The sequence below is a fragment of the Felis catus genome, chromosome B1 (genome assembly GCF_018350175.1).
Source record: "Felis catus isolate Fca126 chromosome B1, F.catus_Fca126_mat1.0, whole genome shotgun sequence".
NCBI lineage: Eukaryota > Metazoa > Chordata > Mammalia > Carnivora > Felidae > Felis > Felis catus.
The window spans coordinates 74,490,413-74,512,882 of record NC_058371.1 but is presented as its reverse complement, the minus strand read 5'-3'; the positions used below and the strand labels follow the sequence as shown (position 1 = coordinate 74,512,882).

The 22,470-nt window shown below is 45.8% G+C and overlaps 1 protein-coding gene across 5 annotated transcripts in view; it reads left to right on the top strand.

Annotated features, from left to right (window-relative positions):
• The first annotated feature begins 1,967 nt into the window (after positions 1–1,967).
• The window catches only part of FHDC1 (FH2 domain containing 1), a 42,618-nt gene continuing 22,115 nt past the window's right edge, over positions 1,968–22,470 (top strand). The window contains exons 1-4 of one of the 5 annotated variants that reach the window (XM_045055765.1): positions 1,968–2,063; positions 9,259–9,881; positions 18,988–19,049; positions 19,704–19,806. In XM_045055765.1, the coding sequence (XP_044911700.1) occupies positions 9,396–9,881; positions 18,988–19,049; positions 19,704–19,806 (651 nt within the window). In that variant the 5' untranslated portion in view covers positions 1,968–2,063; positions 9,259–9,395. Of the gene's footprint in view, positions 2,064–2,199; positions 2,352–2,577; positions 2,814–2,946; positions 3,081–4,146; positions 4,580–9,258; positions 9,882–18,987; positions 19,050–19,703; positions 19,807–22,470 lie in introns of those variants that run through there. The other 4 variants (XM_019828837.3, XM_019828838.3, XM_023252760.2 and 1 more) reach the window with 4 other exon arrangements.

The following is a 22,470-nucleotide window of genomic DNA, read 5'->3' as shown; positions in this document are numbered from 1 at the left end:
GTCCTGGGATTGAGCCCTGCGTTGGGCTCTGGGCTCCACACTGACAGCACTGAGCCTGCTTGGGATTCTCTCCCCTCTATCTGTCCCTCCCCAACTGGCTCGAGCGAGCGCTCTCTCTCTTTCTCTGCCCCTTCTCCACTCACTTGCGACACATTCTCTCTCTCTCTCTCAAAATATAAACTTTTAAAAACATAAATAAGAGCCAAAAATTAAGGCTGACACATTCAGGGCCAGCACACAATGCTGTTTGGGCACAATAGAACACCTCAGACTGCAGGAGAGGGAGGTAGGAAGCAGCCAGCATCAGACTGAAGATCTCTGCTTTCTTCGTGTACTGATGCCAAGGAGTGGACTCTGGAGTCCAATTTAACTTCTCTAAGCTAGAAAATGCAGAATGGAGAGTTTCTAGAATTGTTGCGAGACTCAAGTGTGATGCCTGACACATGGCCAACAGCAAGTATCAGCTCCTCCTTCCTCTAACTGGGGTTAATGGATGTGCATACAAAGTACAGATATAAGAGACATGACTTGTGGAAAGAGCAAATTTGGCAAATACTTAGATCTAAGGAATTTAGAAGAGAAAAAGAACCAGAGGAAAGCTGGGATTGTGAGTTTTATTTTACTTTATTTTTTAAAGTTTATTTATTTTGAGGAGGGAGGGGGAGAGAGAGAGAGAGAGACAGAAAGAGAGAATCCCAAGAAGGCTCCTGGCTGCCAGCACAGAGCCCAAATTGGGGCTCAAATTCACAAACTGTGAGATCATGACCTGAGCCAAAGTCAGATTCTTAACCCAATGAGCCACCCAGGTGCCCCTATTTTATTTTTTCTTAATGTTTATTTATTTTGAGGGGGGGGGGGAGGGGGAGGGGAGGGAGACAGAGAGAGGAGAGAGAGAGAATCCCAACCTGACACAGGGCTCAATCTTAGGAACTATGAGATCACAACCTGAGCTGAAATCAAAAATCAGATGCTCAACTGACTGAACCACCCCGGCACCCCTTGATTGTAAATTTTAAAAATCAGGTCTTAAGAGGTGCAGGCAGGAAGAGTCCTAGTTTTAAGAGAAAGAAGAATTGACCCTCGGACACTTAATTTGGACCTGAGATATTACAGAGACAATTTAAGATTTAAGAGTCTGTGACACGGTGGAATCAGAAGTGGATTTGCCTTGGAGCTCAAGTTTTGCTGCCCCTTACTCCCCGGGACACTACCAAGGACACATACCTAGTGTTGTGTCTGTAGGTTATCATTTCTCTTTAAAAAGCTCCCTCAAGAGTTGTACGAACTTCAGGCCCCATAAAATCTGGACCTTCCAGGTTCAAGTCAGAAGGTAGCACCCGTGGGGGAATGAGAGATAAAGAGTTGGAAGAATCTAGTTACTGTCCTCAAAGGACAAAAAGGGTCAGCAGAGGAGGCCAGAGAGGCAAAGGGAAGGCCGGTAGGTCAGGATGCTGCAGGGAGATCAAAAAGACACGAGGTTAAGGATGGGTCACTGGGTTTGACCCTTCAAAAAAGTGGCTGATTTTAAAGTGCACACTTAGTACAGTGTGGGTAAAGCCCAGGTTGGGGGGTTGGGGGGCTGGGGGGGGGTGCTTGAAGAGTGGGAAGTGTTCAGTGGGTGTAGACCCCTCATCTGGCCAGGCCCACATAAAAGAAAAGGAGAAGATTCCATTCGGCTCCTCGATTTTGATACTCTGTAATTCAGTTTTTGCCTGTGCAGTCGCTGTTCCTGTGGGATTAATATTATCGTCCTGAGCATGGGGCTTTCGCTTTTATTACATTCCCACTCCTTGAGATTTTCTGTGGGCTTGGTTGGACCTACCCCTCACGTGTAGTATCAGCCTGTTCAATGACTGATATATGGGCTCTTGCCTGGCATGGAATTTGTTTTTTGTTTTGCTTTGTTTTTGCCCTAATAGCTTCACTTTTTCCATCCATATGGAGGTCGGGAATTCTGTCGTGGGAGTTCAGGGGTTGAAGACCAGGGTGGAGAGTCAGAAGTCATGAGGCACCAGAGGCTGGCAAGGCTGTGCGGTCTGTTATCTGGGATCACAAAGTCAGAGGTAAGGATGACTTCATCCTCACACAGGGCACCTCCCCCACCTGATTTCCGATGGGCCGGACTTGCCCAGGATCTTTTGACTATGTTTCTCACTGGCTGGAGTCACAAGTTACTTTGAAAAAAAAAAAAAAAAGGCGATTAAACTGTCCCGGGTTTCTTCCTGTGAGGAGTCTTTCTCAGACAGCGTCCGTTCAGGCGATCTGGCTTGCACTGGACTTTGCTTTGCTTAAGTATAGCTGAAAGATTCCTGTTACCATCATCACTGAGGAGATTATATAGATATAAAAAGGTAACAAACCTACAGACTCTACGGAAGAGCTGACCTTTGGGTAGCTCCGGCTCAACCGGGATTCGGTTTTAAGGGCTGCGACAGTTCACCCAAATGCTGTCTTGTGCTCCAGGGAGAAACAAGCACGGGGGCAGAGGGTGGACTGGAGCGCGCGCGCGCGTGTGTCTGTGTGTGTGTGTGTGTGTGTGTGCGCGCGCGCGTGGAGTGTGTGCGTGCAGGAGAGTGCGTGTGCGCAGGGGGTGCCGGGGAGGTTGCGGCAGAGGCTGCTTTGTGGAAAGCACTTGCGGGCTCAGAAGCGGCTTGGCACCTCCCCTTGCTGGTTACTCGAGGACACCCGACCCTTCTTCACAGTCCGTACTTGTCGGTTTCTCGCCGCCCCTACTTCCCTCGGGGGCTTTCGGGTGCGGGGAGCAGCGTGCAGGGTGGCGGCTTCCAGGCCCCCAGGGCCCCGCGTAGGTGAAGGTGAGCACCGCAGCGCCGACGGTGGCGCTCGGAGGGTGGGAGGAGGGAAGGGGCCGAGCAGGAAAGGGCGTGTTGCGCTTTGCGGCTGGCGCTGGGAGCAGCCCGGACTGCGGCATTGTTACCTGAGGCAGCGCCTGAGCCCCGCCCCGCGCCGCCCTGCCCCCTCGCGGTCCCGGGCCGCCCCGGCTGCAGAGACCCGGGAAGAAGCGTTGGTGCTGGAGACAGCGGTGGGGAGCGAGGAGCGCGCGCGCGGAGAGCCGGCCGCCGGTGAGTGGGAGCCGGACGGCCGAGGCAGGGGTGACCGCTGCTCGGGGGCATCGGGTCCCAGACACTTCCCGATTCTGTAGGGCCAAGGTGGAGGATCAGCCAGGACCCGGGGCTGCGGCGCCAAGTCTCGGCTGCCTTCGAGCCTCAGTGGGAAGGCTGGGGAGGTTTGCGCTTCCTCCACACCCACCCGAGTGACTTTGGTGCTTGCGCTAGAGGACAGCGATCGGCCTCTTGAGGATAAGACGGGCTGGCCTGGACCCGCGTCTAGAGAACGAGCTAGGTCGCGGGCCGCCTCCGGGTTGGACCTGGCTAATTTAGTTTTAGCTGCTAAGACTTTTGGATAAACTGTGCCCCCCGCTTGGTCCCCGCCCGGTCCTAGAGCGCGCAACCGGCCAGCGGGGAGCCACGACTTGGCCCTCCAGACAGTGGGTGCGGGGTTGGCGAGGACCGCGTCCGGGTGATGCGGACTGAGGACAAGACGGCTCTTGCACTTGCACACTTGTCCTGGCCGTGCGAAGTTCAGGTTACAAATTGCGCCCTGAGCTTTGAAGTTTGGGGAGGAAGCGGGTGGGCTGGTGAGTCAGCTCCAGCCGCTGCGGTGCCCCTAGCTCGAGGACCGCGGGCTCTCGGTTTAATCCTCTGACCAAACACCAGGAGTCTCTCCTCTACATTTTTTCCGTCGTCTCTTCCCGGCTCCCATCTGGTGATTTGCAGTGCGGCCGCCAGGGCTTTCTACCCTGCGCCCGGGATCCGGACCCCGGACGTGGGGGAGGTGTCACCGCAAAGGTTCGAGGACTGGGTGGAGCTCGCGTTTGCGAACCAGGAGACCCCCCCCCCCGACCCCCGCCGCCGGCTTTGCTTCAAACACTGAGACACCTCCCCTAGTTAGCCTCCCCACCCGTCCCGGCTTTCTGGAGCTTTGTGCAGCTGCCGGGTGGAGGGGCGGGTACCCTGGGATCCGCGCGGGGCCGGGGGGCGGACCCTAAAGCCCGGGCCCTCCAGGCGAGGGGGCGGGGCCGAGAGACCCCCCCCCCTCCCCCCGCCCTTGCACGCCCCGGCCAGCCGGCCTCTGGGGCCGCGGGAGCGGCGTGCTGGTGCGGCCGCCCCTCCAGTCGCTTCTGCCCGAAGACCGGCGAACGCTCGGCGCTCCTGGGAGGAGGAGGGTCCAGCCCTTACCCGGCGTCGGCCCTTTCGGCCCCGCTGGTTCCCACACGGCCGGCACTTGCGTCTCCCTGGAGCGCGCCCTCGCCCCGCCGCAGGGGTCGCCGGAGAGCTTGCGCGGCCGTGTGGGAGTCTATCTCCGCGGCGCACCGGCGCCCGCTCCCCCACCGCCGCTCCTGCAGCGGTCCAGATAAAGACGCCGCCCGGAGCTCGTGCGCGGCCGCGGGACCTCCCTCCCGCGTCCCTCCTGCGGCCGCTGGCGCCTCAACGCGCTCCCCAGGGATTCGGCGGACGCGGCGCCCCCGAGCCTTGTGTGCGGCCGAGCCGGGGCCGTTTTGGTGAGTGGCTGGGGCGGGACGCAGGACTCGGGGCTGGGGGCGGAAGGACTCGGTGGACCGCTCGGCGGTGCAGAGACCTGGAAAACTACTGTGTGTCTAGACCTCGCGAAAGAAATCGTGCCCCTGTGTCCCCCACGCCGAATTTCTTCAGGACCCGGCAGTGTTCAAACATCTGTTTGCACAGAAATTGCCCCTACTGTTCGGCCGTCTGTGACCCCCCTCTACTGACCCATAGTTGTCTTCCTGGAATGAGTGGCGAGCGCTTCCTTCCCTCCCTCTCTCATGAGCATCTTTGGCGCTCGTTTGCTTTTTTTCTTGGTTTTGGGACGTTGAGAGAAATTGAAAAAGCACATTCGAACAACAAGCGTTCTTTCTCTGCTCTCCGGGTGTTGCGCTCAGGGGCATCTGTGAAGTGTTTATGTTGTGCTGCAGATTAAACACGCTGACGGCAAACAGTCTTGGGTTCTTTCACTGCAGGCTGGAGTGCCAAGGTGAAGGGTTGGATGTTGCCAGCTCTGATTTGACTGCGTGGTTGACATTCTGTGTTTAATAATCAAGAAAGGTTTTGAAAGATAGGTGGTCGGGGAGGAGCCTTTCCCAATGAGTTAGTGGAGTGAGAGCAAAAATTCCGTATTTTAGAATCGCTCGTACTCTCCCTACTCTTTCTTCTTCCCCAGATTAAATAAGGGCTGAGTGTTCGTCTTCTCTCCAAACCTGGCCTACTCTGCCCCGTTTGTCATCAGAAGGGTGTGGGCCAGCCCTTCCTGCTCCCACCTCATCTGTGACACAAGTCAGGAATGAAGGGGAAAGGTTTCCTGGAGGGTTTTCCTTGGCTGGTTTACTTTTGATTATTGTTGACCTAGAGGGTGAGTGAGGTGCTGAGCAATAGGGCCCCACTAACCTCTTTGAGGAGAACCCTGAGCTCTGAACTGACTTTCAGGAACATGTTTTCCTCCTAAATATGCTGTGAAATGAAATGTACATTTTCTCTCTTCTTCCCTCCCACTCACTCCCTTTAAGAGAACACCAAGAGCAAAGCAATGCTTGCTGTTGGGCCAGAGGGCTTCGTTGAAGACCCTTATGAACATTCACATTCTAAGACGTTTTGCTTTCTGATCAGCTAAAGACATGGTCCCAGAATCCCCTTTTGAAAATTCACATGGTTAAAAGATGCTCCACGGAGCTACCGCCTCCCTTGAGGGTCCATCACTCAGGCACACCCCTGATGGGTCATGATTAGCACTCAGGGGACTTGAAGAGTTATCTTCAGAGCCTTACAGTGACAGCCCTACATTTTACTCAGGGCTGGACATTTGTCAGCCTTAGCAGCTGCCCTCCCTGCTGCTGAGGTCCCCAACCTGTAGGTGACATGTTAAATACAAACCTGTCTCTATCTGCCCTGGAGAGATCGATGGGACACTTGACACTTTCCAGACAGAGCCAAGGCTAATTCCATTGTCCCTGTTGGCAATTGGCAGCTGTGAGAAACAGCAGTGGGTTTAAGGCTCCCGCAATACCTGTGTTCTAGCATATTTGGAGAGCATGTGTTTGCATCTTTACTCTGGACAGTACCCTAGTAAATCAAATGTTCTTTGTGTATCCTCTGTTTTACTGCCTGATGAGACTGTGGAAAGGGTTAGAATGTCTGTCTGTACTCTTTTTCCAATGTCTCTTTGACATTGGAAATCCCAGCCAAAGGGAAAGCCCTATCAAAGCCCTATTGAAGCCAGTAGTAAAAGCATTAGCATCTAAGCTAATCATTGCTGGAGAATTTATTCATTAGAAGCTGTTGGGGGCCTAGGATCCTTATTTGTTACCCTGGGAAAAAATTAGCCAGACAGCATACCAGCAACAGTGTTGTAAATTTTATTTTGTTCTTTTAACTTTTGAAAATAGCATTCTTTCTCAACATGGGGCAGTGGTTAGAATTATGCCAATGCATGACTAACACCTGTCACTTTTTACTTTGATAAGCTTTTATCTGGTACTTCTGTGCAATGCGCAAGACTCAGAAAGACTTGCATCCTTCAGAGCTTTAGTGTTAGCAAGCAGTGCTGGTGCAGGACCAAGTGTATGGTCTTTCTCACTCTTAGTATCTCTGTATTTGCTGTGTGAGGTTTAACGGTATATCTGTATATGTACCTACGCAGCACTGAGTGAGTTATTGCTTTCTAGGATGGAGACTTTTTAAGGTGATCACCTATTCTTGAGTAATCTATAATCGAGTCAGCATATCTGCAGTTGGAGGTGAATTGGAGGATTAGCAGCTCTTCAATACATGAGATATTTTATGTACAGAAGTATTTGAAACTATGTAAGGATAAACTGCCAAGATTACCTGTACAGTCTTGAAAACAGAAGAGTTCAAATATAACTATAAACTGTAATTGACAATGAGTCATTTGCTTAAGGGGTGCCAACTATGAAAACAGCCTAGTTATGCCCCTAATGATAATTATGAAAACTCCTTTTAAAAGCCAGTTGCATCTCAAGTGAGCTGTAAGTTGGCTTGGGTAAATAATTTCAGTTTTACTTTCTAAAAAATTATCTAGTGATGATGGCTACACAACGCTTTGAAAGTGCTTAATGTCACTGATATACACTTATAAATGGTTAAAACGGCATTTAAAAAATCCAATTAGTAGCTGGCGGTGCCATCTTTTACCCATATATAGTTTTCAAAAGTTAAGTATTCAAATGTTTTATAAAAACATTTGTTCTTGTAATTTAGAGATGATATATAATCACTGAGTATTGAAAAAGGACAAACATAGTAACTTAGAAAGCAAAGAATGGGACTACTAAAGGTATTTTTCTAGCAGCCAGAAGTAACTTAGCATTTTATCTATTAAACCCAATACATATTTTGAAGAAAATGTGTGAAAGTAAAGAGAAATCATATGGACATATGATACTGGTTATTGTTAATACTAGCTAACTATGGTACCCAGGCATCTTGGTACATGTAGTAGCTCATTTATTCTTATGCAAACCGATGAAACAGTATATCTTTATATTATAGACGAGGATACTGAGATGTAGATCAAATAACCTTGGGTTGCTCAGTCAAACAAATAGCAGAACTGAGATCTGAGGGGGAAAAATCTATTCTGAACTCTCCACTCTTATTCCCAAGGCAGTGCTGCCTCTTGTACATGGTTCTGTGTAAAGTATCTGAAATATTTGAATTAGTGCTATCAGATCACTCCTACGTAATCCAGTGTTGTTTGACCAATGTGTGTCTGTAAGTGTGAGCTCTGACAATGATGTTGTAAAAGGATAATTACACTCAGAAGGCCAGTCTAAAAAAGCCTTTCCCTGTGGCCCTTTATGACCTGGAGGAAACGGTCCTTTTTACATGCCCACATAGTTGGGGTGCTCACTTCATAAGGGTCCCTACATCCTCAGTGAACCAGTCCTCATCTCTGAAGAAATGTAGTTGTTTTGACCTCTGTTTTCATATCAGGTCCATAACAACTCAATACCAAAAACAAACATTTAAAGGTCAATAAAGGGGCGCCTGGGTGGCGCAGTCGGTTAAGCGTCCGACTTCAGCCAGGTCACGATCTCGCGGTCCGTGAGTTCGAGCCCCGCGTCGGGCTCTGGGCTGATGGCTCAGAGCCTGGAGCCTGTTTCCGATTCTGTGTCTCCCCCTCTCTCTGCCCCTCCCCCGTTCATGCTCCGTCTCTCTCTGTCCCAAAAATAAATAAACGTTGAAAAAAAAAATTTAAAAAAAAAAAAAAAAGGTCAATAAAAACACAAGCTACTAAAATTAGTCAGTGACTGTGGATAAGGGGTAGACATGGCAGGTATGATACGGACAGCATATCCTCGTGTGTATATGTCTTCTTTGCTAATAATGTCACAGAAGAAGCAGAAGAGGTTGGCAAGAAGTTCTGATTGTTTCCTAAGAGTGGCTTCATTAGAATCTGAAATGAGAACATTGGAAGCAATGGGAGAGGTCATGTAATGGATCCCAACCTCCTAATTTTACAAATGACAAAACTGAAGTCTAGTGAGGTGAAGTGATTTGTCTAAAATGTAAGCAGTGCTGCTTGATTTAGAGCCACAACCTTTAATCTTTACATTTAGTGTTTTTTTCCTCTATTTGTGGGGAAGCCCCATCACCAAGTGGAGCAGGGACTTGGTGGCCCCTGACTTCGGGGGAATGAGTTTGGTCACTATTTTATCATCTCCAGATGCCCTGCCTATTACATGCAAGGCAGAGTATGCCCTTTGACCAAGTGATTGGTAGGGGACATGTCCATACTGGTGAAAGGCAGGATCATACACTAATACCTAATGCTTCAGCCATTTGGGTAATTTCCCTAGGGGTTGGGTATCCATTGCCCAAAGAAAATGAGCCAGTTAGTGAACAAGTAGTTTATTCATAAAGTGACCAGTACTTGCTGAACCTATAGTGGGCAGGTTCCCAATAAATATGTCTTTGATTGATTAGCGGAAGGTTTCCAAGTTGATTTGTTGCTTCTGCTTTGGCAGCATTTCCAGGAGGTAAAATTTGTTTGGTTCACATTTAGAAAAGTATTAGTCCCTTTTAATGCTCTTTTGGATGATTGTAATACCCAGCCACTCGACGAGGACTGGCACTAGGCTCTGGAGGGAAGAGCTGGTATTCACAGGTTTTCCTGTACTGATTTAAAGTTGTTTTATCTTTGTAGGTTTGGAAGATGACACACAACACAGTTGCCTTTTTCTCTGGCAGCAGACTAGCGGGTGAAAAAGTATGACACAAGTTTGATGTTTGTGTCTGCTTCCCCAAGGTCAAGAAATTATCTCCTTAGAAGGCAACAGTACTATGCATGTTATGAATTGTGTCTCCTTGGTCAGCGATAAAGAAAATGGGAATGTCGCCTCGGCAGCTGGATTCATGATCGGGCAAACCCCCCCACCCCCACCACCTCCACCCCCTCCACCTCCACCATGTCCATACTCAGGGGAGGGTTTTCTGCCCTCTCCCCCTCCTCCACCCCCTCCTCCACTCCCCGGGATGCCTCCAGTCCCACCTCCCCCTCCAGGACTACCCCCGGCTTCTCACATGAACGGCTACAGCCACCTGGGTAAGAAAAAGCGGATGAGAAACTTTTTTTGGAAAACTATTCCGGAGGAGCAAGTTCGTGGCAAAACCAACATCTGGACTTTGGCGGCCAGGCAGCAGCATCACTACCAGATCGATACAAAGACCATCGAGGAGCTCTTTGGGCAGCAAGAAGACACCACCAAACCTTCCCTTTCTAGGAGAGGAGGAACTTTAAACTCATCCTTCAGAGACCCTAAGGAAGAGGTAAGAATGGATCCGGGAGGGATGATCCTCCGCATGCTGCATTGTTTTGTGTTTGGAACGCTGTGTACATTTCAGAACTTGCTGAATCACTCGCAAATACGATAATGCAAGCGAATGTGCTCTGGAAATGTAAAAAGGGCTTTATGCGATGAGCTTGAGCTGACTAGCAAAAAAGTGTAAGAAGCATGCATGCCACATCCTCCCAGACATCCCGGTGGAGTATGACCTCACGCTGAGAACATGCTATCTGGGGCCATCGTCCTTTGGCCTCTCAGCACTGCCCTGTCTCCAACACATCTGCTGTGGTTTCCCCTGGTGGGGCAGTTCTGCTCAAGTCCATATTAGTAGTCTCTGTCGGAACAAAAACCGGAGTTCCTGAACTCAGTTAACTAAGATTAATAGGAACTTTCTGAGACAAAATGCCTTTTGTTAAATACACCGTTAACTACTCTACATCCTTAAGATTTTACCCCTATTGCAATAAAAACGATGCCTCTAGTTTTCCTTCCCTAAGTGTTGTGAGTTAGTCTTGAATTAAACTATGGCTCTGAATTAAACTGTGGCCACTGTGGAATAGAAATTTCCAGAAAGCTCAGTGCATAAAGCTAGTTTTTAGATGGATTTTCTAGGAAGCATATTTCCAGTGAACAATAAATGTCTTATACTGAGAATAAAGCTAACAGGTTATAAGAAGTTCACCGAAAGCACGGCTTCAGAACTATTGATTACCATACATATATATTATAGAAACTGAATTAAAAATTGCATTTGAAAGTATTGTTTAGAAACAAAGTAAATTGAGAAACCTCCTCCACTTGCTAGCAGGAGTCATGAGGAAACCAGAGATCGAAAGGAAAGAATGTTGCCCACCGAAAAGAAAAAGGGGGGGAGGGGCAACAAATGTATTATTTCTATTTGTTTTATTTATTTATTTATTTATTTATTTATTTATTTATTTATTTAATGTTTGTTTACTTTGAGAGAGACAGAGTGTGAGAAGGGGAGGGACAGAGAAGGAGGGAGACACGGATTCGGAAGCAGGCTCAAGGCCTAGGACCTGAGCTGTCAGCACAAAGCCCGATGTGGGGTTTGAATCCATAAGCCAGCCATGAGATCATGACCCGAGCCGAAGTCGGACGCTTAACTGACTGAGCCCCCCAGGTGCCCCCAAATGTATGATTTTTAAAATCTGTTCTACAGGAACAGAAGAGATAGGTCAAAGATGGAGTGGATCAGGTAAGAGAGTAGGCAGTGCTCTGGGATGGAGTCGCATCTCTCTGCATGATTGAATTCCTGAGTTGACAGTCTTGACCTCTTTTCTCTGTGTGTCTCAGGAGCGTATGAATTTCTTCTCTCCACGAATTCACTTGGGGGTCCTTGAACTTGGTGGTATGGTCCTCTGTTGAAATAGCCAAGAGTCGATTAATCATAAAATGTGGAAATGCTGGGATTGGAATTGAGTGTGTAAAGTAAATTTGACAGGAAGTCTTCAGGACTGTCCCTAGCGCCCTCCCCTGCTGAGCATAGACTTTCCCTGCTTCTTCCCTTTATGTGAAGCCCTTTTATTTCTTAGCGTATCCTTTCAGTATTGGAAAGAGCAAGAAGTCACTTCCTTAGTACCCTGGCCTTTGCCCCAGCTTCCAGCAGAGACTTCTTATTGTACAGTGGGGCATTTCTCACCATTGTTTCCTAGTTCTCTTTACTGAATGCCAGTGACTGTGAAGGAGAGAGCGGGTGGGCACATGTGGAAGTGGAGCACATGTCTCAGGATACCACCTCTAACAGACGGAAGGGGGTCTAGCTCACCAGGTTCCTGGGAAGGCACCTCCCAGGTTGGAATGGGTGGCATCCTTTATAAATTGGAGACCTTTATTTTGCCAAATGATGGTTTGAGGGGCTTCAAGGAACTTGCAGCTTTATGTCTGCAAACTCAAGAGGGGTTAAGAACCACTTAGTGAGGGAAACAGCAGGGAGTATGGCATCTTTTCTGAACTACAGCAGGAGCAGAAATGTCAATCTCTAGGCCGCATCTAAAATTCAGGAATAAAAAGTCTTTCCCCTCATCCCCCTCCACCCCCTCACCCTAGATGCATTTTTACTTTTTTTTTTTTTTGCTTTCACTTAAAAAAATAACTAAAATTAAATAATAATGATTATTGTTAAAATTATCTTGAATTGTGATAAAATACATATTACATTTACCATCTTAACCATTTAAAATTTTTTTTTAGTGTTTTATTTATTTTTGAGAGAGAGAGAGAGTACAAGCAGGGGAGGGGCAGAGAGAGAGGCAGACACAGAATCCGAAGCAGGCTCCAGGCTCTGAGCTGTCAGCACAGAGCCCGACGCGGGTCTTGAACCCATGAACCGTGAGATGATGACCTGAGCTGAAGTCGGACTCTTAACTGACTGAGCCACCCAGGCGCCCCATCTTAACCGTTTTTAAATGGAATCATGTGGTATTTGTATTTTGGTAACAGTTTATTTTGCATGATGTCCTTAAGGCTCCTCTATGTTCCAGTATGTGTCAGAATTTTAAGGCTGAATGATATTCCATTGTACGTAGATACCGCGTTTTGTTTATCTGGTCATCCATCGATGGCTATTTGGGTTGCTCCACCTTTTGGCTCTTGTGAATGTGCTGCTATGAACATGGGTGTGCAAGTATTTTTACTTTTAATACTTGTAGGTCCTAAGCTGAGAGTCGCTAGAAAGAAAAATAAAATCACCATGACTGTGTAGTCATAAGATAATATAACTCTCCAACTCTTTAGTACTCAGATAGGATAAGTAGTTAGGTAGAAGGATTTAAGTGCATTAGGTAATACTGTCATATAACAGAGGGTTATCCAGAATTATTTTCAATTTTTCATGCTATCTCCAACATGGCTAGAAGTATATATACTTTTTAAAATTTTCAGTAAAAGACTACAGTACATGCTATTTTCTTCCCCCATTAGATTTTCTTCTAAAGAAATTACAACTCAGCAGTTATAGTTTCTACAAGGCCCGATAATAAGTCTTCCGATTTACTTGGTAGTAAGTAGGGCCCAGGGTTAAACGTAATAGTTGTCACCACCTGTCTGTGTGGAATGGACAATACCCTGAACAGCAGGCTTGGCAGAGGGACCCATCCTGAGCCTGGAAACATGGCATCCCAACCCGCCACTACACAGGCCATAATTCTGGAGGTTCAGACATGCCAGAGATCAGATAATGTCCCCTTGAAATATGTGAAATAACCTCCTACGAAGTGGCCTGCCATTATGTGGTTGACTGCTACTTCAAAGGGCGCATAAAGCATTACAAATAAGTTCCATTAAACTCCAAAGAAAGAAGTTGCTAGAAGATAAGGAAGAGCTGGGTTCAGGAATGGCTGGATTTAGGAAGAACAACACTCAAAATAGTAAATGAAAACATTTAGTACGTGGAGGAGGAGGTTATGAAATATTGCTATCCTTTTATCTCTGTTACCTATAAATTAACTTCAGGAAGCTACAAATGTTAGAGTAATAATTAAACTATAATAAAGTAATTAGAAATAACAAAAATATATTACTGGAGATAATAATAACAAGAGTCAGCTCAAGCTCCACCTTCTTTTTGGAGTTCACTGACCTCTTCCCTGAGGTGTTCCCTGTCCATCTGTTACTGTGGCTCCCCAGCCCCCTCAGAGTCTCACTCACACTGGTTAGTTGGGTCTGTACCTGCCTCCCTCTAGAATATGAAATGCTCTTCAGGGAAGGGACCGTCTTGGCCAAGTGGTATCTTCCAAAGGAAATTAAAGGTAACTGAGCTGGCACAGCTGAACCAAGGATGCAAAGGGAGTATTTGTCCATATGATACATCAGAATTGGGACTGACAAAACACAAGATGAATGAAGCCCGAGGATGTAATACAGTGACTACAGTTGATAACATTGTGTTGTATAACTGAAATTTGCTAAGAGAGTGGAACTTAAATGCCTTTTTCCAAAGAAGAGAAAAAAGAGATAAATATGGGAGGTGATAGATGGGGGAGTCCTTCTACCATGTTTACATATATCATTATAAGCATGATGCACACTTTAAATATCTTACAATTTTATTTGTCAAGTATACGTCAATAAAGTGAAATAAGAAAAGAAGATACAAATGTTGGAACACAATATGATGTCTGTAGTAATATTTACATTTAAAAAAAATTTTTTATGTTTATTTGTAAGAGAGAGAGAGGGAGGGAGGGACAGAGAAAGAGGGAGACATAGAATCCAAAGCATGCTCCAGGCTCTGAGCTGTCAGCACAGAGCCCGATGCGGGGCTTGAACTCATGAACCACGAGATGATGACTTGAGCTGAAGTCGGACGCTTAACCTGACCGATTCACCCAGGTGCCCCTGAATTAATCTTTACAATTAACATTAATTAATAATACCATGTAAGAAATAACTGAAATCACTTACTAGAGAAAGAGGAAGAGAGGATGGAAGGAAGATTGCTTTTTCTAAGTTTCTGAGAAGAAATATCTTATTCTCTCACACTCAATCAGGTTATCAGTTATTTCTCAATTTTTGTTATGATCCCAGTAAGTTCTAGAATTCTGGGACATGCTCAATCCAGAACTACAGAACTAGATGAGTATTTGAAATACATTTGAAAGAAGAAGAAGAAAAAAAAAAAAACCTAGGTTTTTATATTTTTCCCCAAACCTGGGCTGGAAAAGTACACATAAAAAACCTCAGAAACCAAAAGCTACATCTGTAGAGGATTCAGGAAGATTTTTAAAATTTTGCTTTTCAGAATTTGACATGGCATTGAAATAAACACCATTTAGTGGTACTTAAAGTAGTCAAGGAAGCCCTCTTGGACATATTGAAACAAAAGTGGCTTAAAAATTTCTTCTTCCACCTTGAAGATATGTTAAGTGAAATAAACCATTCACAAAAGGGCAAATGCTGTATGATTCTACTTAATGTAAAGTACCCAGAATGGTCCAGTTTATAGAGACATCAAGTAGAAGGGTGGTTGCCAGAGGCTGAAGGAAGGAGGAAATGGGGAGTTACGATTTAATGGGTACAGAGTTGCAATTTTGCAAGATCGAAGAGTTCTGTGGGTGTGGTGGTGATGGGTGCACAACAGTGTGAAGGCAGTTGATGATACTGACTGTTTAAACATGGTTAAGATGGGGGCCTCCAGGCTGGTTCATTCAGTAGAGCCTGCAACTCTTAATCTCGGGGTTGTGAGTTTGAGCCCCATGTGGGGTGTAGAGATTACTTGAAAAAAAAAATGGTTAAGATGGTAAGTGTTACGTGTGTTTTACCACAACTAAAAACGAAAAGCTATTTCTTCTCTTTCAAGAACAGGGGAGGCAGATTTTGTAGTAGTTGGTAGTAGATAAAAGTGCAAGAATTGTAGACGGTTGGGGGGCGCCTTGATTAAGCATCCTGACACTTGATTTGGCCTCAGGTCATGATCTCACGGGTTTGTGAGTTCGAGCCCCATGTTGGGCTCTGCGCGGACAGCACTGAGCCTGCTTGGGATTCTCTTTGTCTCCCTCTGTCTTTGCCCCTCCCCTGTGCCTGTGCATGGGATCTCTCTCTCTCTCTCTCTCTCTCTCTCTCTCTCTCTCTCTCTCTCTCCCCCTCTAAATAAACAAAAAAAGAATTGTGGGAGGAGATAGGAGCACTTATCTGGAGGTTTGCACAAGAGGAGCGGTACAGCCAATCACACCCTTTACTGAGTGCTGCATGCAGTCTCAGTGCCTCAGGGTGGCGGAGCCCCCCGGGCCACCCTGGCAGTCTGTGGGGAGCCTGTTCCCCTAGCAGGGCCACTTCACATCCTGGTGGGAAGTCCTCGGGGCGGCACGAGGTGAGCCCCTTGTTCACCAGGGCTGGCTTAACTCTTGAGTGCGCCTTTCATGGGAAAGCCCCTGAGCTCTACAGTACGCTGGCTGCACCTGCTAAGACAGGCCCTGACTTCTGTCCGGGTCCTGCCTCCGTGTCCTGCAGTGTTCAGAAAAGTAGATTACCTTCAACTGGAACTGGTAGGCAGGGAGGGAATCCTTGTTCCTGAGGCTGTCTGTCTCAGCCTGTGCAGCCAGCAAGTCCACTGCTCTGGATGCTTCCAAAACACCACCCAGTCCCACACGCATGGGGTTCCTGAATTACCCAGCTCTGAGGCGGCAAGCCTTTGGGAAGTAAGATAAGCTAATTTACAGGCGAAATGATAACCTGCTTTAAAGCACTTTAAAGCACTTTTAACAGACACTTTTATAACACTCCTTTAGAAGGATCGGATATGATAACCTGTGAGAGAGAGCCAGATTGTGCACTAGGCAAATCTGAGGATGCCAGGAGAGAATGGGACTGTCCCTGGAAGGCAGCCAGTTGTCTCATTTTCCTGTTGTGTTCCCTGGAAGGTGCTCTGTGATGGCCAGCCCAGGTTTTTCTTAGGACTGTTGCTGAATTGTCTTAAATTGGCGACCAGTTTCAGAAGGTTTGCTTCAAGCGGTGGAGACAGTCGCTGCCCCAGGCTGTGGCTGCTCTGTGTCAAGTATGGCAGCAGCTCCTGGAGGCTGTGTCAGCTGTGAGAACACGATTTCTCTCCATCATCCCACACAGACAGCTCTGGAGTCTCCAGGGAACCTGGCCAGGCCCTGTGGATGGCTTTCTATAGATCTGCCCCCGTTCCTGGAGGAACATCCCAATGTGGATACCCGCCCGAGGCTGTGGGGGAACATTGCCACTTCTCTAATATTCCTGTATCCTCAGCAGTGTTAAAACTCACAGGAACTAGAGAGAAAAGGCACCAGAGAGACCCAGGCTAGCATTTCAGTTCTCGTGTTGCTTTGGGGAAAGTATAAAAAATGACATCTCTGAGGCTCGGTTTCCTTATTTGTCAGATAGGAACAATAAGAGTAATTTCTCTGTCACTTCCAGCAGCAGTAGCTGTGAATCCGTCCAGGGCACAGAGCGTCAGAGGGTTAAGGGTGGAGATTGGAGTTGGGGGCAAGAAGTGTGTGCTGAGGAAGTTCTTTGGAAATGTCTGTCGCTGTATCAGTATACGTGTTCTTACTTGGGGCTTTTTAATTTATGAATTATAATAAGACATATTTTTCTGTCTTACTGAATTTAGATTCCTCTGTCTGGTGTGGGCTTTCCTCATTAAAGCGTGTTAAGTTTGACAGGTTTTATTCTCTCCCTCTCTTCCCCCCTCTTCTCCCCTACCTTCACACTGAACTTGAACTGTAGTCCTTGGGTAGGAGTCCAATAAGGAGCCTGTCCTGATTGCTTGGGAGTTTATTTTATGGCTGGCAGGTGATTGCGTGAACATAAAGTAAACCCCTAGGATAGTAAATAATGTGATTGTTTAAGATTAGTCTTCAAAAGGAGGCAGCCATACTCTTGTAAAAATTTAACCTTATAGCCAGGAAGTGCCATTAAATTGGGTTAACAGTTCTTGCTGCTGCTTATAAACTTAGAAGCAGGCCCAGAGACCAGGAATTTAATCTGAAACCTGATTCTCTTTTGTTCACAATGAATCACATACATTTGGAAAGGAAGAGAATTATAACAACATTCCTGTTTTAGCTAGTCTCCCTTTACCAAAAACCAGATGAAAAAAATTGCAGCAGTTTTAAGGCTGTCTTGCCTCCACGCCTCTTGTATATTTGCTGCCAGAGAAAGAAAAACTTCTGTTTATAATAACAACATCCACCCCACCGTCCAAAGAAGGTTCTGTCTAATTTCTAGTCTGATAAAACCCTGCCCAATTATTGATTTTGGACAGCTAAAACCTATTGCAGCCAAAATCTGGGTTTTGACAGTACATTTGAACAGCACCGCATTTCATTAACTCGAAGACGCCATACATCGTAAGATACCTCCTGATTTCAGAGATGTTAACATGCATCTTAGACTTGGTGAAAGACAGCACAAGAATTTTCCTTGGTAAATTTTGAGTAAATAAAATTTAGAAGACTTTCTTACCTCCTCCTGAAAGGGCTATTGGACATATATATTCTTTTTCAGTGAAAAGAAATTTTTCTTTTTGAAAAAAAATTAATTTTATTACATTTCTGAAAATAACAGTATTGGTCCTTCTAGATCCCTAAATCAGGGTTGGGACTCTGCAATATCTTCAGTTATTTTTTACTTTCTTAGTTTAAATTTCATATGATCTTGCTATGCTAAGACACCTGTTTTTCAAATTTGGGCTTTTATTATTTTTTTCTCTTTCTTTTTTCTTTCTTTTTTTTAAAATATAATTTATTGTCAAGTTAGCTAACATACAATGTATACAGTGTGCTCTTGTCAAATTTGGGCTTTTAAATGCAGGCTGTTAGTTATTCTAAGAGGAAATTGCTAAATTAAACAAATTTTAATATACATTATTCATTAAAAGTCATGTAAGAGGGGCATCTGGGTGGTTTAGTCGATTGAGCATCTGAATTCAGCTCAGATCATGATATCACTGCTTGTGGGTTCGAGCCCCATGTTGGGCTCTGGGCTGACGGCTCGGAGCCTGGAGCCTGCTTCATATTCTGTATCTCCCTTTCTCTCTCCCCATCTCTCTCTCTCTCTCTCTCTCTCTCTCTCTCTCTCTCTCTCTCTCTCTCTCAAAAATAAGTAAACATTTTAAAACTTTAAAAAAAGTTATATAAGATTAAAATAGATACGTACAGGGTGCCTGGGGTGGCTCAGTCGATTGGGCGACCGACTTCAGCTCAGGTCATGATCTCATGGTCTTTGGGTTGGAGCCCCATGTCAGGCTCTGTGCTGACAGCTCAGAGCCTGGAGCCTGCTTCAGATTCTGTGTCTCCCTCTCTCTCTTCTCCCCACCTTGTGTTCTATCAAAAATAAATAAACGTTAAAAAAATTAAAAATAAAATAGGTATGTATAGTTATTATAGTCAAGGAAATATATCATTGCAGAAAATTTGGAGAGATGATAATATTTTAATGTTTGCAAAACTGCATTAGGTGTATCGATTAGTCACCAGATTTACATATTGGAAGTTATTCTCTTATAAATTAGTGTCGTATTTTGATAGGTTTTAATTCTCTCCTTTCCTCCAACTCTTTTTATTTGTTCTTTACTAGTCTTACGTGTGTCTATTTTTTTCCAGATTACTATCTTGGATGCAAAACGGAGCATGAACATTGGGATATTTCTTAAGCAATTTAAGAAGTAAGGTTTTTGCACATATTTGCAACTTTAGTCTCATCCACACTGTCAGCATCAGTCTGGGTGTGGCTGAGCTGAAATTCAGCTTCTAACAAAAGCAAAAGTCATTCCTCATACTTGTATATCCTTGTTAGATACATGGTGTGATGAGTACCCAAGTGTCTGTCATTCTCTGCTGTTTTCCTGCATGAAAACAGAACCTAGTGGCTTGAAGTACAGCGAGAGTTGCCTAGGGGTGTCTGTTCAAGCCTGTCATGTCAGGGAATTTATAAATTCATCTGTAGTGTTGCCCCTCGAGTGGAAGGTGGACTGGTGAGTCAACAGTGGTTAAATGCCAGTGTTCTAAAGTGGAAAGGAAAGGCTCGCCAGGTTTCCATGTGACCAAAGGGGATTGCTTTTCTTCACCCAGAGAAGACCCCCAGTGGTTGCTGCCTTTCTGGGATGCCCAAGGATAGGCTTCTGGGTGAAGAGCGTGTCAACATCCCTGCTTTCCCTGGCAGTGGGGCTCTTGTGATCACTGACGCAGCATGTCCCTCAGACTGGGAAGAAGGCGGGATGGCAGGAGGGTGGAGGTGATTTGTTTTAATTTCCACTGGCTTGTGTTTCTTTGGCACTTCAGCAAATGTGAAATGGAATCTGATTAATTGTCTTTTCAAGGTCTCCTCAGTCCATCGTAGAAGATATTCATCAAGGAAAGAGTGAACATTATGGATCAGAGACGCTGCGAGAATTTCTTAAGCTTTTGCCAGAGTCAGAGGAGGTAAGGAATTTGGCACATGAATTTTAGATGTTAGGAGTGATGATAAAACCTTAACATTTTTCAGAGTGTCAAAACTCACATGGGAAGGGGACTCTGCTACTCGGAGCCAGAGTTTTCTCACCTAAAAGTAAAAAGTCACCCAAGAGAGGGAGTGTAAGTTGTGGAGTTAGGGAATCTAGGTTTAAACTGGAGCTGTACCCTTGCAAGTTTCCTAACTGCAGTGAACTCAGTTTCCACACCTATGCAGAGAGGATGATGGTGCTTGCCTCGCTGGGTTGTCAGGATGCTGAAAGCCTAGCTATGCCCTGGATGTGGTACTCGGCACGTGGGACCTGAATATGAACTTTGGTTTCCTTTTCCATCTTCCAGTGATGGTTTTTGCCTAGGCTGTACCCAGGTTATTTTATAAATACATACACTTTTTAAACAAAAAAGTAAAACGAAACCGCTTTGGGATGGATATGCTCTAAAATTTTGGAGAGGTAGGTAAACTGTTCATAAGTGTCTAATTGACTAAAAGGTGAAAATTGCTGTGATAGCAATATGGTACTACAATATAAAGTTACTGATCTTTTTTTTGGACTGAATTAACTGAACTGTTGAATGGTTAGGAGCTTGATAGAAAAAAACAGTTTATAACATTGTCATGTTGCCGATTATTTTTGAAGAAGGGGACCCTGAAAAACTTCAGCAAGAAATTACATGAATACATGTGCTTGTAAACATTTGAATAATACAGAATCTTAAAGTAAAAAGTGTAAGTTATCCTTTCTACACATACCACTGCTTCCTCCTCCCGCATCCCTCTCTTCTTCCCAGACATAATTTATGGAATTCGACTTTAGTGCCATTGATAACAAGAGAAGTATATATCTGTGCTTTTTCTTTTATATCGATCAGTGATAAACTCACAATGCCAGCTTGAGGGTCTTACGAGGTAACACTATTCTAGGTGTATTTGGTAACCTGAACCTCTCTTTCTATGTCAGGTTTTCTGTTTGCAAATTCAGTGTAATTTATCTAAGCTAAGATTAATTAACAGCACTTATTAATGTTAGTGGAGGGTCTTAAAGTCCTGAAGGGAAGGTACATTAAATCATAATTTACCCTGGATCTTATCTGCTAAACAGTCCTTAGTCTTTTTCTTTTTCTTTTTCTTTTTTTTTAATGTAAAGAATGAGAATCCCAAAAACCTTTAATGAGGATGGATAGGATTTAATTAATTTGAATTTTAAAAGGATTGCGTTGGTCTCAAAATCTTACTCCTGCTTGGGCTTCTTTCCTGCCTCCTCCTTAGGGCTGTTCTGGTTCCCACTCCTAACTGACCTCATCGTTTATTTAAGTGAGGATCAGATTTGATAGTACATGCGAATGTGCTCTAAAAAGCTCTGAGTTTCTAACTAAATGGAGGTTAGGCATGGGGGAGACTGCCAGCTTTGTGCCATGAAGAGCTGGCAGATTAAGTACAGTTTTCTTAATGTCTTCATTTCTAATTTTAAATTCAGAGGTGATTAGAGAATGCAAAGGCTGTGGAAGACTCTGGGATTTTTCAGAGAAGCAGCGTAGCTGTCAAACCTCTCGTGTTTAAAAGAACCCTGCTTTTTGAGTTGTGTGTGGGATATAATTCAAATGTGTGGTGGGGGGGATGTTAAGGGCAAGATGACTAAAACCCACCCAGGCGCTGCCCTGAGTCCTGAGGCTTTCACTCACCCCCAGACAATTAGCTGACCCCGGAGACAGTGTCCTGCTGGGATGAAACACCGCCCTGGGATCCCGACAGGCGTCCCAGCCACTGAGCCAGGCTGCAGCTGCTTCTCCCTCCTCTGCAGGGTCATCCTCAGTCTGAATATCCGACAAGCTTGGTCACACTCCTTCTTGTTTACATTACTGACTCTTGGCTTCAGTTCACCACACCCTCCACACTCAACTGGGAGCTTCCTTCAGCAGGAACACCCTGACAGTCCCCCGGGCATCTTGGCGCCCCTCCCTAACCCGCTCTGGGGCTCTGCACTGGCCTGGCCAGGGGAGTCTTGGGGAAAGCCGAAGCCACCTCATGACCAGTGCCCCCTGCAAGGCCTTGTTGTGAGTGCTGCATGGCCTCTGGCACCACCCGGACCAGGGCCGACCCCAGAGTCTTGGTGGAGGGTGGAGGATGGGGATGAGGCCAAGAGGGAGTCAGTGCCAAGTGAGAGAGGTTTAGGAATGTGGCAGAAATATGTTAATAAATGCACAAGTGTCTGCGTAACTGCATGTTGCTAAGTCTGTGGTGTAACGTTCTGTGCTCGTTTTTTGCACAAGAAGGGACTAAACATTTATTGAGTGTCCCCATGTTCCAGGCACTGGGCAGGGCAAAATCCAGTCGAGCGAGATAATGTGCTCAAGTGCGTACGTAGCCCAGTGCCTCGCACATAGAAAGTCACTAAACCATAGCTGGGATTATTTAGTGTGTCTCTTTCATTTAATTCTCCTGACAACATTGTAAGATACTCCTCATTTTACAGAGGGGAAACTGAGGCTCACACAAGTTAGCCAGAGCCCATCTAGTGGCACATAGTTGATAAGCCGTTGAGAAAGGTGGATTTGCGCGTGATTTGAGTCCACAACAGTTCCTTCTGCTGCGCTCCACTGCCTCCCTTTGAGGAAGGAAGGGCAAAGGTTCTCAAG